At 38.5% G+C, this 15,333-nt stretch overlaps 1 protein-coding gene across 1 annotated transcript; it reads right to left on the bottom strand.

Annotated features, from left to right (window-relative positions):
• Window positions 1–273: 273 nt before the first annotated feature.
• LOC148575983 (uncharacterized) lies at window positions 274–14,071 on the bottom strand. Its single transcript, XM_088502641.1, has 4 exons — window positions 13,846–14,071; window positions 10,046–11,163; window positions 449–597; window positions 274–378 (listed from the first exon to the last, which is right to left on the bottom strand). Exons 2-4 carry the CDS (start codon window positions 11,154–11,156, stop codon window positions 274–276), a joined length of 1,365 nt encoding a protein of 454 aa, XP_088358767.1. The 5' UTR covers window positions 11,157–11,163; window positions 13,846–14,071.
• Between the last annotated feature and the right edge of the window lie 1,262 nt (window positions 14,072–15,333).

Consider the following 15,333-nt stretch of genomic DNA (forward strand, 5'->3'; position numbering starts at 1 on the left):
TGATTGGAATGAATTTTTTGCAACGGATCACACTTTATTGGCGAAGAGACATCTACAATTGTCTATGCAAAATTTGTTTCTGGGTCTTCCCCTCCTCTATCCTCCATACCTTCATGAACCTTTGTAGACTGATCAAAACTCCCCTAACCCTCCTTACTCTCTTTCATAGACAAATTAGAGAAGCTATTCAGGAGCCATCTTGGCATTGATTTTTTCAGTGGCTGTTCTATTGTCGTTCCTACTATCTCTGGGTTTTTAGATCTTACTTCATGATTAACATTGACCCCTCCTTCCAACCTGGTCTGCTTTTATCCAGTCACCAAGTTTGTCTAACTGTATATCTTTTGTGGCAAAATCTACAATGAAACCAGGACAAAACTGAAAAACATACCCCCAATTGAGTACAGTAGATGCATACATTACCAATGCATTTGTATCTCAGCCCCACCTCAACATTTTTCTGATTCGGCCCTATCAAATTAACATTGTCTTTGATTCGTTTCCCAACATTAACCTCAATTTTCGCCTTGATTATTCTGGATTCTTTTTCCCTAACTTCAAATATTCCGACATCAATCATCTTTCTAATGCTACTGCCTATCTTTTTTTCAGTCTTTAGCATTTTAAAACTCTCAGAAAGATCCCAAAATTGAATCCAGGTCAAAAAGATTTCTATAATAATGTTCTTCTCCTCCTAATCCTCCTTCTTTCATCTTCTTATAGGTAGTCCAAGTCAAAAAGATTTCTATAATGTTCTCCCCCTTTCGATCCTCCTTCTTTCATCTTCTTACATGTAGCACATAGTCCTTGACTAGCCAAGGAGCTCACTGTTCAATACGAATCACATTCGGTTCTTTTTCAAAAAAGAACTGAAATTGATTCTTTTCACGTGCAACAACCCGAAACCCATTCGGCCTACCCTAGATGGCACTTAATGCATTCTCCATAATTCCTATTGAGAAAGTATTATCAGTAAAAACTCTTTCGATAAGGATATTTACACACGCATTAATTTCTTATCTCACATCCTCTTCCTCCTAAACAACCACATTCTCTGGTTCTTCGTCACTCTCTTGATTGGCACCTCGGTCAGAGTCTCCTTCCTTCTCCATGGTGATATGTTGCACTAACTTTGAAGGTGAGAAAAAAGAGATTAACAGGATTGAGAATTGGCACAAAAAAAATTAATTGTATTCAAGAAGTCTCACAGAACATTAGAGAAATCTAATTAGATCACTATTATGAACAAGAAAATTTAATCTCTGACTTTTAGTTTATTTCAAGAGACTAAAATAGTATTTTGACATTAATGTTAAAATGACTAAATACCAGTAGAATTAATTAAATTTTCTATTGTATTAAAAATTAGAAATTAAATTTAATTTCAAAAAGATTAAAAATATTATTTTAGGAATATTTTTTTTATTGTTTAAGAAATTTAAAATTTGAATTTCATTTTAGAAAGACTAAAATAACCTCTTAAGATTAATCCTATAAAAGTATTTTAGTTTTTTTAAAATTTAAAGTTAAAAGGTTCTTTAGTCTTTTACAAACTATCCAAATGAGTATTTTGACCATCTTAAAATTAAATTAAGACTTTTAATTTCTAATACAATCAAACAAATCTTAATCAATCCAATAACGATATTTTATTTTGCCTTTTCAAAAATATTGCTAATAAGGTATTTCAGTCCATTAAATTGAACTAAATATGTTTTTTTGTATTTTAAAATAACATTTTATTATCTAATACAGTAAAATAATTTTAGTTTATCTTATAAAGATAATTTAGTCTTTTAAAATTATTGATAAAAATATGTTTTTTTATAGCCTTTTTTAAATTCAACCTAAAAAAGTTATTGGTTTAATTATTCTGTTTTTTATAGTTTTATTAAATTTTTAATTAGGTTTCTATAATTTTTAGTTTAATCCTTAGAATATTTTTTATTTTGTAATTAAGTATTTTTTATGTCAAAAACATTAAAATTAACGGAATATTTTTGTCAAAAAATATGTGATAAAAAATCTAATTAAGTTCTTAGTTGTAGATACATTTAATTTACAAAAAAAATATTCAATTGACTCTAACCCTTTTTATATTAGAAAAGACCTAATTATAAAATTAAAAATACCATAAAAATTTAGTTGAAAGAAAAAGAATATAAAGACCTAATTATAAATTTAGTAAAACTATAAAGACCAACGGAATAATTAAACCAAAATTATTTAGATATTTTAGCAACTAACAAAAAGTGCATTTTGATCTTCGTAAAATCAAATTCAAATTTAATTTGTAATACAATCAAATAATTTTATAACAGTATTTTAAGTTTTCCAAATTCAAACTAAAATTTGTAATTTCTAATACAATTAAACAATCTTATTCAATTTTATAAAATTAAGGATATTTTAATCCTTTTAAAAATAACTCTAAAAAGTATTTTGTCGAATATTTAAAAGGATATTCCAGTCCTTTTAGAAAATTAAATAAAAATATTTTAATCTTTCAATAATTAATTAAAAGAATATTTTAACATATCATATTATATATTTCAGCTTTAATTTTAATATAAAAAAATGAAAGAAAAATAAATTTTAAAGTTTAAATTAAAATTTGGCCAATTTTAAAATTGACATAGTAAACTAAATTAAACGCATGCATGTCATTATATAGGAATATGAGGAAAAACCACTTATATAATATCAGAAACAATTCTGTTAGATAAACAACAAAAATTATAAACAATATAAATAATAGACTATATTTAAAATTTATTAAACATGAATAAATTTAATTAATTTTAATTTTAAATTTTAAATTAAAATTAATTTTTTAACCTATTATATACGTTATTTATAAAAAAATTTGTTCCCCTATACTTTTTTTTATCAGAAATACCAGTTTATCAAACTTAAATGTTTGAATTAGATTGTCTTGAATGAGATTATGATTTACTTTGGTAAAACTTTTTTTTTTAAAAGTAGCTTATAAAAATTAGCTTTTAAAAGATAATTTTTTAAAAAGTGTAGTATTTATGTTTAGTAAATTAAATTAAAAATAATTTTTAATAAATACAAGTAGCAATAATTACGTTTAGTAAAATAATTTTTAAAATTTTAAAAAAGATTATGAAAAACATAAATTTAAGCGTTAAATTTGAAAATTAGTTAATATATGAGATTATATTAGACTTTTAAATTTTAAAAAGTACAAGCCAACTTTAAAAAGCTCCACCTTAGTTGCTTTCAAAAGTACTCGTGTAAAACACCGATTAAATGAAAATTAAATAATAATTAAATAAATATGGCCCATTAGGGGTGAAAAATTTTAGAATCATAATTTAGAAATCTAAATGTGATATTTGGATTCGGTGTAACACCCTACCATACAGAGACTTATGCTTAAGTCATAATTCAGAGATGGCAAGGTATTACGACCTCTAAAATAAAAATTTAGTACGTATAGTAGTATGAATGATTGATTATAACTAGAAGCCTTGTAGAAAAAAGGGGTAAACAAAAACCGCAACTTGAAAGCGCAACACTCCGATCACTAACACAACGAGCAAAGGATAAGCTAACGCAAGATCATATATATAAAGAGTATCAAAAACAGGAATATCAAGACTCAAAATCCGGCTGCGAAGGTAACCGGTTCGAGCATAGCAATATATACATATAATAAAATAAGGAAAACCCCAAGGAAAACCCAAAGGGACACAAATACCGAAAACCTAATCTCCAAAATCCCCTCTAGAAGGAGTCATCACAGTTTGTATTATTTAATGGAGATAAAAGTATCTAAACAAGATATATAAATCAAGATAGAGTCCCGAGAACAAGAATCTTCGCTAATCCAGAAGTCCCCAGCATGCCTCAACGAGAAGCCTCGCGTCCTGCATCTGAAAACCACAAAATCCGCATGGGTGAGAACCAGAGGTCCCCAGTACGGTAACAGCTTCCACATATATAATACATAATAATAGAGGAAAGCCGAAGGCAATCCTAGAACTTCCTCCAGAAAATATCAAAGCTTATAAACAAGCTAAACCGTAAGCGGCAACTAACTAAAGATCCTTCAGTCTAACTAATACTTCCCTTTCTACTTCCTTCAGACCTCCCAACAACCAGCAGGAGTATAATATAGCAAACACAGTTATATCAGACAAGAGATTTACAAATAGGAACAAATAAGGCATTTAGGCAATTAGCAAGTAATATGCAGTCAAATAGGCAATCTCAAACAATTCATGTAGTATGCTTATGATGCATGCCTGTCCCTAGTGGCTGATGATATCATCTGTCGGTTATAGAGCCAACCCGACAAGTCCTGGTAGCTAGCCATTGGACTGTCCCTCTGTCGTGCATCCCCAACTCGAGTTATACTCATCATAAACTTGATCATAATCATGATCCATATCCATCACCCTCACTGGTGAATATTTATCCATCACCATCACTGGTGAATATTTATGGGGGCGAGCTCATCCGGGCCTTTCACAGTGCCCGGCCACACTTACGACATAGGGTCAAAAGAGCTTCGAGTCTCAACCTGGAGCACATGGTGGCTAGCCATTGCTACTACCCAGGGAAACCCTCATCTCCAATGGTGGAAGTGCAAACCTTCACAATTCAATCAACATCATATATGCATTTATACTTGGCCATAAACATGGCTCCGCCGTAACACGGCAATAATCTAGCCATCCGGCTCACGGTTAAATCCATAACCAGCCAATTCATTAACAATTACGGCCCTTCGGCCCATGGCACAACAAGCACTTCCACCGCCATTCTCCGCATCTCACATAATCATCTTTGATCCTCAATGATCATTCATTTTTCCCTTGCTTCACTCGCAAGTTACCACATTCACTAGCCCTTTTTCTCATGCTAGGCATATCATAATGATTTAAGACATAAGTGGTGAGATCGGAGGCTTAGAAGTATGAAATTTGGCTTTTAAAACTCAAAAATCAACTTTGGGATGAAAACAGGTCCACGCGTACGCGCACGCGTGGATGGCGCTTTCTCGAAGAACGGCGCGTACGCACCAAGTGCGCCTACGCGCGAGGGGTCATTCTGCTAAAAATTTTCTAAGTTAAAAGCTGCAGAATTTACAGATTCAAACCCCAATCTTCCGACGGACATAACTTCCTCATTTTAAACCGTTTTTCACCCGTTCTTCGAACGGCATGGACATCCCGGATCCAATTTCATTTCTAAACAGATTTGGCACAAATCAGAGATCCGTAGTCCAAGTTATGTCCCGTCAAAGTATGCCCAAAAACCATGTTTTCATACAAAACCACAAGGTGCCATTTTCAAAACAAGCCACTTTCAACTCTTTTCAAAATCAATCAAACATGCCAATTTCAACCCTTCTCTTTGAAATCATTCAAAATGTACCAAAATCAACAACAAGCCATCCTCAACTCACACATTGACACTTTACCAAGGTTTCCAAAACCACATCCAACCATTTTAACACTTCTCAATCAAATGGCTAAAGGACAACACAATATCATGTCATACATCCTTCCTCATCCCAATTTCCAATAATACCATTTCCAATTAACCATCATTATACATAATCAACATCATACTCACCATCAACATGGTACCACCCATCAATTCAACCTCAATCATCCATCAAGCATGTATCACAACATGCATTTCTCATATTTCACACAATCAAGGCATCAATATTCATAATCACATATATGAACACATCATATATTTCAACCATTCAACAACACCAACAATTCAATGCCTATCTTAGGGCCTCTAGCCTAAGTATTTCCTACCACATTACATATTAGATACGGGAAACCAAAACCATACCTTAGCCGATTCCCCAAGCTCAACCGGAGCACTTCCAAACCACTTGTCCACAAGCTCTCAAGGTATCAACACCTCCAAGAACAGATTTTATCACACAAAACCCTCTTCCAAGCTTTCCAAAATCACCAATCAAGCTCCAATATTCACATATACACAACCTAAGCCACAATCATCATACCCATACACAACATCTCAATACCCAAACATCATAGAACAACAAATTATACTAGGGTTGAGAATCTTACCACACCCAAGGTCCAAGGAGACAAGATTAACCTTCTCCTTCAAGAGAGTTGGGTCCTATAACATCAAAGAACCCAAAATCTCAACATTTTTGCTCATGAAACTCGAAATCAAGGGCTGGAATTTCAAACAGTAAAACGTGGATTACCTCAAGATTGATTGTATGGGTTTTGTAGAGCTCTCCGCGGTGAACGCGTGGCCGCAAACGGAGCGGCAATCGGAGCTCTAGATCAAAAGTTATGGTGGTTTGAAGATCAAGTGAGAGAAGGAAGTTGAGAGAGTGTTCTTCCCCCTTCCATCTCAATTTTCAGCGTGTTTTGGTGTTGTGTGAGGAGAGAGAGTGCTGAAAACTAGGGTTTTGGTTTAGTTATGTTGGGCCAAGGGCCCACTTTGGGTCCGGTTGGTCCGGTTTGGCCCGTTCGGTCCAATCTTGGTCCGATTTCTATAAAATTGGTACCGAAATTCTCGTCTCAATTTCCTCTATCACATTTAGCCATAAAAATAACATTTTTGGCTTTCTAGAATAAATTCTCATTTATGGGTTAATTAACCATTAATTAACCGGGTCTTACATTCTACCCACCTAATTGGGAATTTTGCCCACAAAATTCAAATTCAATTACCTGAGAATAAGTGCGGATAATCCGTTCGTATCTCTGACTCAAGTTCCCAAGTGTGTTCTTCAACACCGCCTCGACTCCAAGCCACTTTGACTAATGAAACCTCTTTTCCACGCAATCGTTTGATACTAGTATCGTCAATTCTAACTGGAGCCACTGGAAGCGTCAAATCTTCTCTTAACTGAACTGATTCAGGTTCTAACACATGGCTAGCATCAGGAGTGTACTTCCGAAGCTGTGACACGTGAAACACATCGTGCAGGTTCGAAAGATGAGGTGGTAGAGCCACCCGATACGCCACCGGCCCAATCCTCTCCAGGATCTGAAATGGACCAATGTATCGAGGATTCAACTTCTTTGCTTTAATCGCTCTACCTACTCCTGTGGTCGGAGTAACCTTCAGGAAAACATGATCTCCTTCCTCAAATTCCAAGGGCTTCCGCCTCTGATCGGCGTAACTCTTTTGGCGACTCTGCGCCGTAAGCATCCTGTCTCGGATTTTCTTGACTTGTTCAGTGGTTTCAGCTATCATTTCTGGCCCCAACAAGCCTTTCTCTCCAGCTTCATACCAACATAGTGGAGATTGACATTTCCTCCCATACAATGCCTCATACGGAGCCATTCCGATGCTCGCATGGTAACTATTATTGTATGCAAACTCCACTAACGGCATATACCGATCCCAACTCGTCGGTTGGTCCAAAACACAAGCTCTCAACATATCCTCTAGTGTTTGGATCGTCCTCTCAGATTGACCATCTGTTTGAGGATGGTAAGCTGTACTCAAGCTTAATCGGGTTCCAAAAGCTTTCTGAAATGCACCCCAGAACCTCGAAGTGAAACGAGGATCTCTATCAGAGATTATAGTAGCAGGTACACCATGGAGTCTCACAATCTCCTTTATGTATAACCGAGCTAGCTCCTCAAGGGTGTAACTCATCCGAATGGGCAAAAAGTGAGCTGACTTCGTCAGTCGGTCCACAATCACCCAGATAGCATCAAAACCAGTCCTAGTCCTTGGCAATCCCGACACAAAGTCCATTGCAATACTTTCCCACTTCCATTGCGGAACCTCTAAAGGTTGCAACATCCCGGAAGGTCTTTGATGTTCAATCTTTACCTTTTGACAAGTTAAGCACTTTGAAACATATTCCGCCACATCATTCTTCATACCCGGCCACCAAAACATCACCTTTAAATCATGGTACATCTTAGTACTTCCCGGGTGAATGGAGAATCCACTTTTGTGTGCCTCCCTTAAGATATCTTGTCTCAAAGTACCAACATCCGGCACAATGATCCTACCCTTGAATCTCCATAACCCATCTTTTTCTTCCGACACTCTCCACTGTTTTCCTTGCTCGATAGCCGGTAACACCTTCCATAATGCTTCATCATTTTCATGAGCCTTTAGGAGTTCGGACTTAAAGTCACTTGAGATTTCTAATCGGCTCAAACACAAGTTTCCAGATACTTCTCGAGCACCAATTTTTAGACTCTCGAATCCCTTGAGCAACTTCTCCTCTTGAAGCATCATCCAAGACGCATATAACGACTTCCGACTTAACGCATCCGCCACTATATTCGCTTTTCCCGGATGGTAATTCAACTCAAAGTCGTAGTCCTTCAATAATTCCATCCACCTCCTTTGCCTCATATTAAGCTCTTTCTGATCAAAGAGGTATTTCAAACTCTTGTGATCGGAAAAGACTTGGAACTTAACCCCATAGAGATAATGCCTCCACACCTTCAAGGCAATACGACCGCAGCGAGTTCCAGATCGTGCGTAGGGTAACTAACTTCATGAGGTCTCAACTGTCGTGAGGCATACGCCACCACATTATGATGCTGCATCAGCACGCACCCTAGACCCTTCAACGATGCATCACAGTACACCTCAAAAGGCTCGTTCGGCTCAGGTAACACTAACACAGGTGCAGTGGTCAACTTTTTCTTCAATGCCTGAAAGCTCTCCTCGCACTCAGGAGTCCAAACAAACAGAGTGTCTTTGCGAGTTAACTTTGTCAACGGCAAAGCTAATTGCGAAAAGCCTTTGATGAACCTTCGGTAATAGCCAGCTAAACCCAGAAAACTCCTTATCTCAGTTACTGTGGTTGGTTGCTTCCATTCCATCACAGCCTCCACCTTAGTTGGATCTACGGCTATTCCCCTCTTACTCACCACGTGACCCAAAAACTTTACCTCATCCTTCCAAAACTCACACTTAGACAATTTCGCATAGAGTTTCTTCTCCTTTAAAATTTGCAACACGGTCCGCAAGTGTTCCGCATGCTCTTCTTCGGTCTTGGAGTAAATTAGTATGTCGTCAATGAAGACAACAACGAATTTATCCAGAAACGGATGGAACACTCTATTCATGTAATCCATAAACACTGCAGGAGCGTTCATCAACCCAAAAGACATTACAGTATACTCGTAATGACCATAACGAGTCCTGAAAGCAGTCTTAGGGATATCCTCACCCCTCACCCTTATCTGGTGATAACCGGATCGCAAATCGATCTTGGAGAAAACCCCAGCTCCTTGTAATTGATCCATGAGATCATCAATCCTCGGCAATGGGTATTTATTCTTTATGGTGACCTTGTTCAGCTGCCTGTAATCCACACAGAGCCGCATACTTCCATCTTTCTTCTTTACCAGTAATACTGGAGCACCCCACGGGGAAACACTTGGTCGGATAAAGTTCTTACCCAACAATTCCTCTAACTGAGACTTTAGCTCGGCCATCTCTAACGGTGACATCCTATAAGGAGCACTTGAGATTGGTCCCGCCCCAGGCACCAACTCAATAGCAAACTCGACCTCTCGGTTAGGTGGAAATTCCTCAATATCATCGGGAAACACTTCCGGAAACTCACACACTACCAGAATCTGATCCAACTTTTGATCATCACCCGAAACACCAGCGGTTAACAACAGGATACCCTGACATTCGATTCCAAAACAGTTCACCATCATCGAATTCAAGTAATAATTATTCACCACGACCGGCCCTTCTGTATCTTCCGGCATAAAGTACACTGACTTTGTAGAACAATCAAGTAGGACATGGTTCTCAGATAACCAGTCCAATCCCAAGATAAGATCAAGACCGATCATCGGTAAGCAGATTAAATTATGGACAAAATCACGCTGCTTGAACCTGAACGAAACTTTCGGGCATCCTAGCCTAGTTACCATGGCTTCATGGGTAGCATTATGTACCTTTAGGTCATAACCTAAGGTTACGATCTTCAATCCTAACTCATGGGCTTTCTCAAATGCAATAAATGAATGCGATGCTCCCGAATCAAATAAAGCATTTAAGGTTTGACCAGCCATTTCACAGTTACCTCGAATGAGTGTCTCAGATCCTTCTGCACCCACAGCTGAGGTGGTGAACACCCGACCAGTCTGTTGTGCTTTCCCAGCACCTTGCTTTTGCTTCTCTGGACAACTTGCGGCTTTATGCCCCGCCTTTCCACAATTGTAGCACAAACCCCATCCGGCCTTGCATGGTACTCCCGGATGGTGACTCCCACACCTAGTACAAGCTTGATCATTCTGAGGCTGCTTCCCAAACCTTTTCCCTTGGGAGTAGTTGTTGTTGGGCCTCCTAAAAGAACCTCCCCTCTTGAAAGACAGACCTCTAGGTGCAAAGCTCTTCCCTCGGTTCTGTGGAAATGATCCTTTGTGACTTCCTTTCTCAGCGGCTGCCCTCTTCACACACTCTTCAGCAACCCTACACTTGTTCACCAATTCGGAGAAAGTCCTAATCTCCATTGGCCCCACCGAACCGAAAATATCACTCCGGAGTCCTCCCTCGTACTTAACACACTTCCATTCCTCATATTCCACCGGAGTCCCTTGACACATACGAGAGAATCTGAACAGCTCCTCAAACTTGTCAGTATACTCAGATACGGACATAGTACCCTGCTTCAGCTGCAACAATTCAAGCTCCTTGGCCGTCCTAGCAGAAGTCGGAAAGTACTTCTTATAGAACTCCTCTTGGAAGACATCCCAGGTGATATAATCATCACCCTGCTGCAGAAGACGACGGATACCTTGCCACCAATGCGACGCTTCACCTGTGAGCATATAGGTAGCGAACTCGACACGCTGTCCTTCAGGTACCACTTGTGCTTGCAGTGCTCGCTCTATAGCCTGAAACCATGTATCGGCCTCAGTCGGGCTAGTAGTTCCCTTGAACTTAGGTGGATTAACCTTCAAAAAGTTCGCCAGTGTCATCGGGCCCTGAACTCCACCTCCGTCATTACCATGGTTGTTCATCTGTTGACCAAGAGCCTCAGCAGTGGCTTGCATAGCAGCAGCCATATTCTCCAACGCAGTCATAAAGTTCACCGGGTCATTAGGGTTAGTCTCCGGCGCACGAGCATTAGTACGACCTCTCCCACGGCCTCTACCGCGTCCACGAGGCGCCATCTGGTTCCTATACACACCAAACAATCGATATTAAGTTGATCAGTCTCAATATCGGAAGTTTAGTACTTTAAAGTCCCAAATGCATGCTCATGAACGTTTATGCCAACTATATCAAGTAGATATACTAACAGCACATAACACACATACAGAGAATGCACAGAAGCATAGTCAGTCCATTCCTCAGGCTCTACAGGAACGAACTGCTCTGATACCATAATGTAACACCCTACCATACAGAGACTTATGCTTAAGTCATAATTCAGAGATGGCAAGGTATTACGACCTCTAAAATAAAAATTTAGTACGTATAGTAGTATGAATGATTGATTATAACTAGAAGCCTTGTAGAAAAAAGGGGTAAACAAAAACCGCAACTTGAAAGCGCAACACTCCGATCACTAACACAACGAGCAAAGGATAAGCTAACGCAAGATCATATATATAAAGAGTATCAAAAACAGGAATATCAAGACTCAAAATCCGGCTGCGAAGGTAACCGGTTCGAGCATAGCAATATATACATATAATAAAATAAGGAAAACCCCAAGGAAAACCCAAAGGGACACAAATACCGAAAACCTAATCTCCAAAATCCCCTCTAGAAGGAGTCATCACAGTTTGTATTATTTAATGGAGATAAAAGTATCTAAACAAGATATATAAATCAAGATAGAGTCCCGAGAACAAGAATCTTCGCTAATCCAGAAGTCCCCAGCATGCCTCAACGAGAAGCCTCGCGTCCTGCATCTGAAAACCACAAAATCCGCATGGGTGAGAACCAGAGGTCCCCAGTACGGTAACAGCTTCCACATATATAATACATAATAATAGAGGAAAGCCGAAGGCAATCCTAGAACTTCCTCCAGAAAATATCAAAGCTTATAAACAAGCTAAACCGTAAGCGGCAACTAACTAAAGATCCTTCAGTCTAACTAATACTTCCCTTTCTACTTCCTTCAGACCTCCCAACAACCAGCAGGAGTATAATATAGCAAACACAGTTATATCAGACAAGAGATTTACAAATAGGAACAAATAAGGCATTTAGGCAATTAGCAAGTAATATGCAGTCAAATAGGCAATCTCAAACAATTCATGTAGTATGCTTATGATGCATGCCTGTCCCTAGTGGCTGATGATATCATCTGTCGGTTATAGAGCCAACCCGACAAGTCCTGGTAGCTAGCCATTGGACTGTCCCTCTGTCGTGCATCCCCAACTCGAGTTATACTCATCATAAACTTGATCATAATCATGATCCATATCCATCACCCTCACTGGTGAATATTTATCCATCACCATCACTGGTGAATATTTATGGGGGCGAGCTCATCCGGGCCTTTCACAGTGCCCGGCCACACTTATGACATAGGGTCAAAAGAGCTTCGAGTCTCAACCTGGAGCACATGGTGGCTAGCCATTGCTACTACCCAGGGAAACCCTCATCTCCAATGGTGGAAGTGCAAACCTTCACAATTCAATCAACATCATATATGCATTTATACTTGGCCATAAACATGGCTCCGCCGTAACACGGCAATAATCTAGCCATCCGGCTCACGGTTAAATCCATAACCAGCCAATTCATTAACAATTACGGCCCTTCGGCCCATGGCACAACAAGCACTTCCACCGCCATTCTCCGCATCTCACATAATCATCTTTGATCCTCAATGATCATTCATTTTTCCCTTGCTTCACTCGCAAGTTACCACATTCACTAGCCCTTTTTCTCATGCTAGGCATATCATAATGATTTAAGACATAAGTGGTGAGATCGGAGGCTTAGAAGTATGAAATTTGGCTTTTAAAACTCAAAAATCAACTTTGGGATGAAAACAGGTCCACGCGTACGCGCACGCGTGGATGGCGCTTTCTCGAAGAACGGCGCGTACGCACCAAGTGCGCCTACGCGCGAGGGGTCATTCTGCTAAAAATTTTCTAAGTTAAAAGCTGCAGAATTTACAGATTCAAACCCCAATCTTCCGACGGACATAACTTCCTCATTTTAAACCGTTTTTCACCCGTTCTTCGAACGGCATGGACATCCCGGATCCAATTTCATTTCTAAACAGATTTGGCACAAATCAGAGATCCGTAGTCCAAGTTATGTCCCGTCAAAGTATGCCCAAAAACCATGTTTTCATATAAAACCACAAGGTGCCATTTTCAAAACAAGCCACTTTCAACTCTTTTCAAAATCAATCAAACATGCCAATTTCAACCCTTCTCTTTGAAATCATTCAAAATGTACCAAAATCAACAACAAGCCATCCTCAACTCACACATTGACACTTTACCAAGGTTTCCAAAACCACATCCAACCATTTTAACACTTCTCAATCAAATGGCTAAAGGACAACACAATATCATGTCATACATCCTTCCTCATCCCAATTTCCAATAATACCATTTCCAATTAACCATCATTATACATAATCAACATCATACTCACCATCAACATGGTACCACCCATCAATTCAACCTCAATCATCCATCAAGCATGTATCACAACATGCATTTCTCATATTTCACACAATCAAGGCATCAATATTCATAATCACATATATGAACACATCATATATTTCAACCATTCAACAACACCAACAATTCAATGCCTATCTTAGGGCCTCTAGCCTAAGTATTTCCTACCACATTACATATTAGATACGGGAAACCAAAACCATACCTTAGCCGATTCCCCAAGCTCAACCGGAGCACTTCCAAACCACTTGTCCACAAGCTCTCAAGGTATCAACACCTCCAAGAACAGATTTTATCACACAAAACCCTCTTCCAAGCTTTCCAAAATCACCAATCAAGCTCCAATATTCACATATACACAACCTAAGCCACAATCATCATACCCATACACAACATCTCAATACCCAAACATCATAGAACAACAAATTATACTAGGGTTGAGAATCTTACCACACCCAAGGTCCAAGGAGACAAGATTAACCTTCTCCTTCAAGAGAGTTGGGTCCTATAACATCAAAGAACCCAAAATCTCAACATTTTTGCTCATGAAACTCGAAATCAAGGGCTGGAATTTCAAACAGTAAAACGTGGATTACCTCAAGATTGATTGTATGGGTTTTGTAGAGCTCTCCGCGGTGAACGCGTGGCCGCAAACGGAGCGGCAATCGGAGCTCTAGATCAAAAGTTATGGTGGTTTGAAGATCAAGTGAGAGAAGGAAGTTGAGAGAGTGTTCTTCCCCCTTCCATCTCAATTTTCAGCGTGTTTTGGTGTTGTGTGAGGAGAGAGAGTGCTGAAAACTAGGGTTTTGGTTTAGTTATGTTGGGCCAAGGGCCCACTTTGGGTCCGGTTGGTCCGGTTTGGCCCGTTCGGTCCAATCTTGGTCCGATTTCTATAAAATTGGTACCGAAATTCTCGTCTCAATTTCCTCTATCACATTTAGCCATAAAAATAACATTTTTGGCTTTCTAGAATAAATTCTCATTTATGGGTTAATTAACCATTAATTAACCGGGTCTTACATTCGGCGGATTTTTTCGAGTGAAAAAATGTACTTTTCTGTGAAAAAATACGTAATGACGCGTATTGGAAATTTAACCAGCAGTACCGGCTTAGACTGTTTGATACTGTAAGTGAAAAAATAAATTATGAGCCAGAGATATTAAGAAAGTAAACTTGATTATTTGGAAAAGTAAAAATAATTAAAACGCGACTTAAAATACTAATCCTAAAAGTTTTAGTCTAAAATTGAGCCAACGAGTTAAATTAAGTTAACTGGGCTCAAGTGGCTCAAGCCTACACTATATAAACCCCCTTCTCATCATAAAACAACATATTCCTCCCATTTTTGAAGAGAGAACATAGTGAAGAAGAAGAGAGGGCCTTAGGTGAGTGACATTATTTACTCTCAACTTTAATCCTCCATAACTTCTTCTCCGTTCGCTGTTCCGATTGACAAGTCGTTTGCAGCCACCTGTTGCTCTCTTCACCTTCTTCGATATTATCTAGGTATTGTGATAAGTATCTCATTGTCCTATATCCATTTTTGTTTTTCTCTCTGATTTTGTATTTTGGTTTGAGTTTTGAAAAAATCTTGTGATTTTGGTTATTTAAAAATGTTCTAGTATGAGCTATTAATGAGTTTTATCAATTATTTCTATGGGTTAAGATAAAAAAATCTTCAAACCCTTGTGA

The sequence above is a fragment of the Arachis ipaensis genome, chromosome B1 (genome assembly GCF_059453495.1).
Source record: "Arachis ipaensis isolate K30076 ecotype BB chromosome B1, ASM5945349v1, whole genome shotgun sequence".
Classification (NCBI taxonomy): Eukaryota; Viridiplantae; Streptophyta; class Magnoliopsida; order Fabales; family Fabaceae; genus Arachis; species Arachis ipaensis.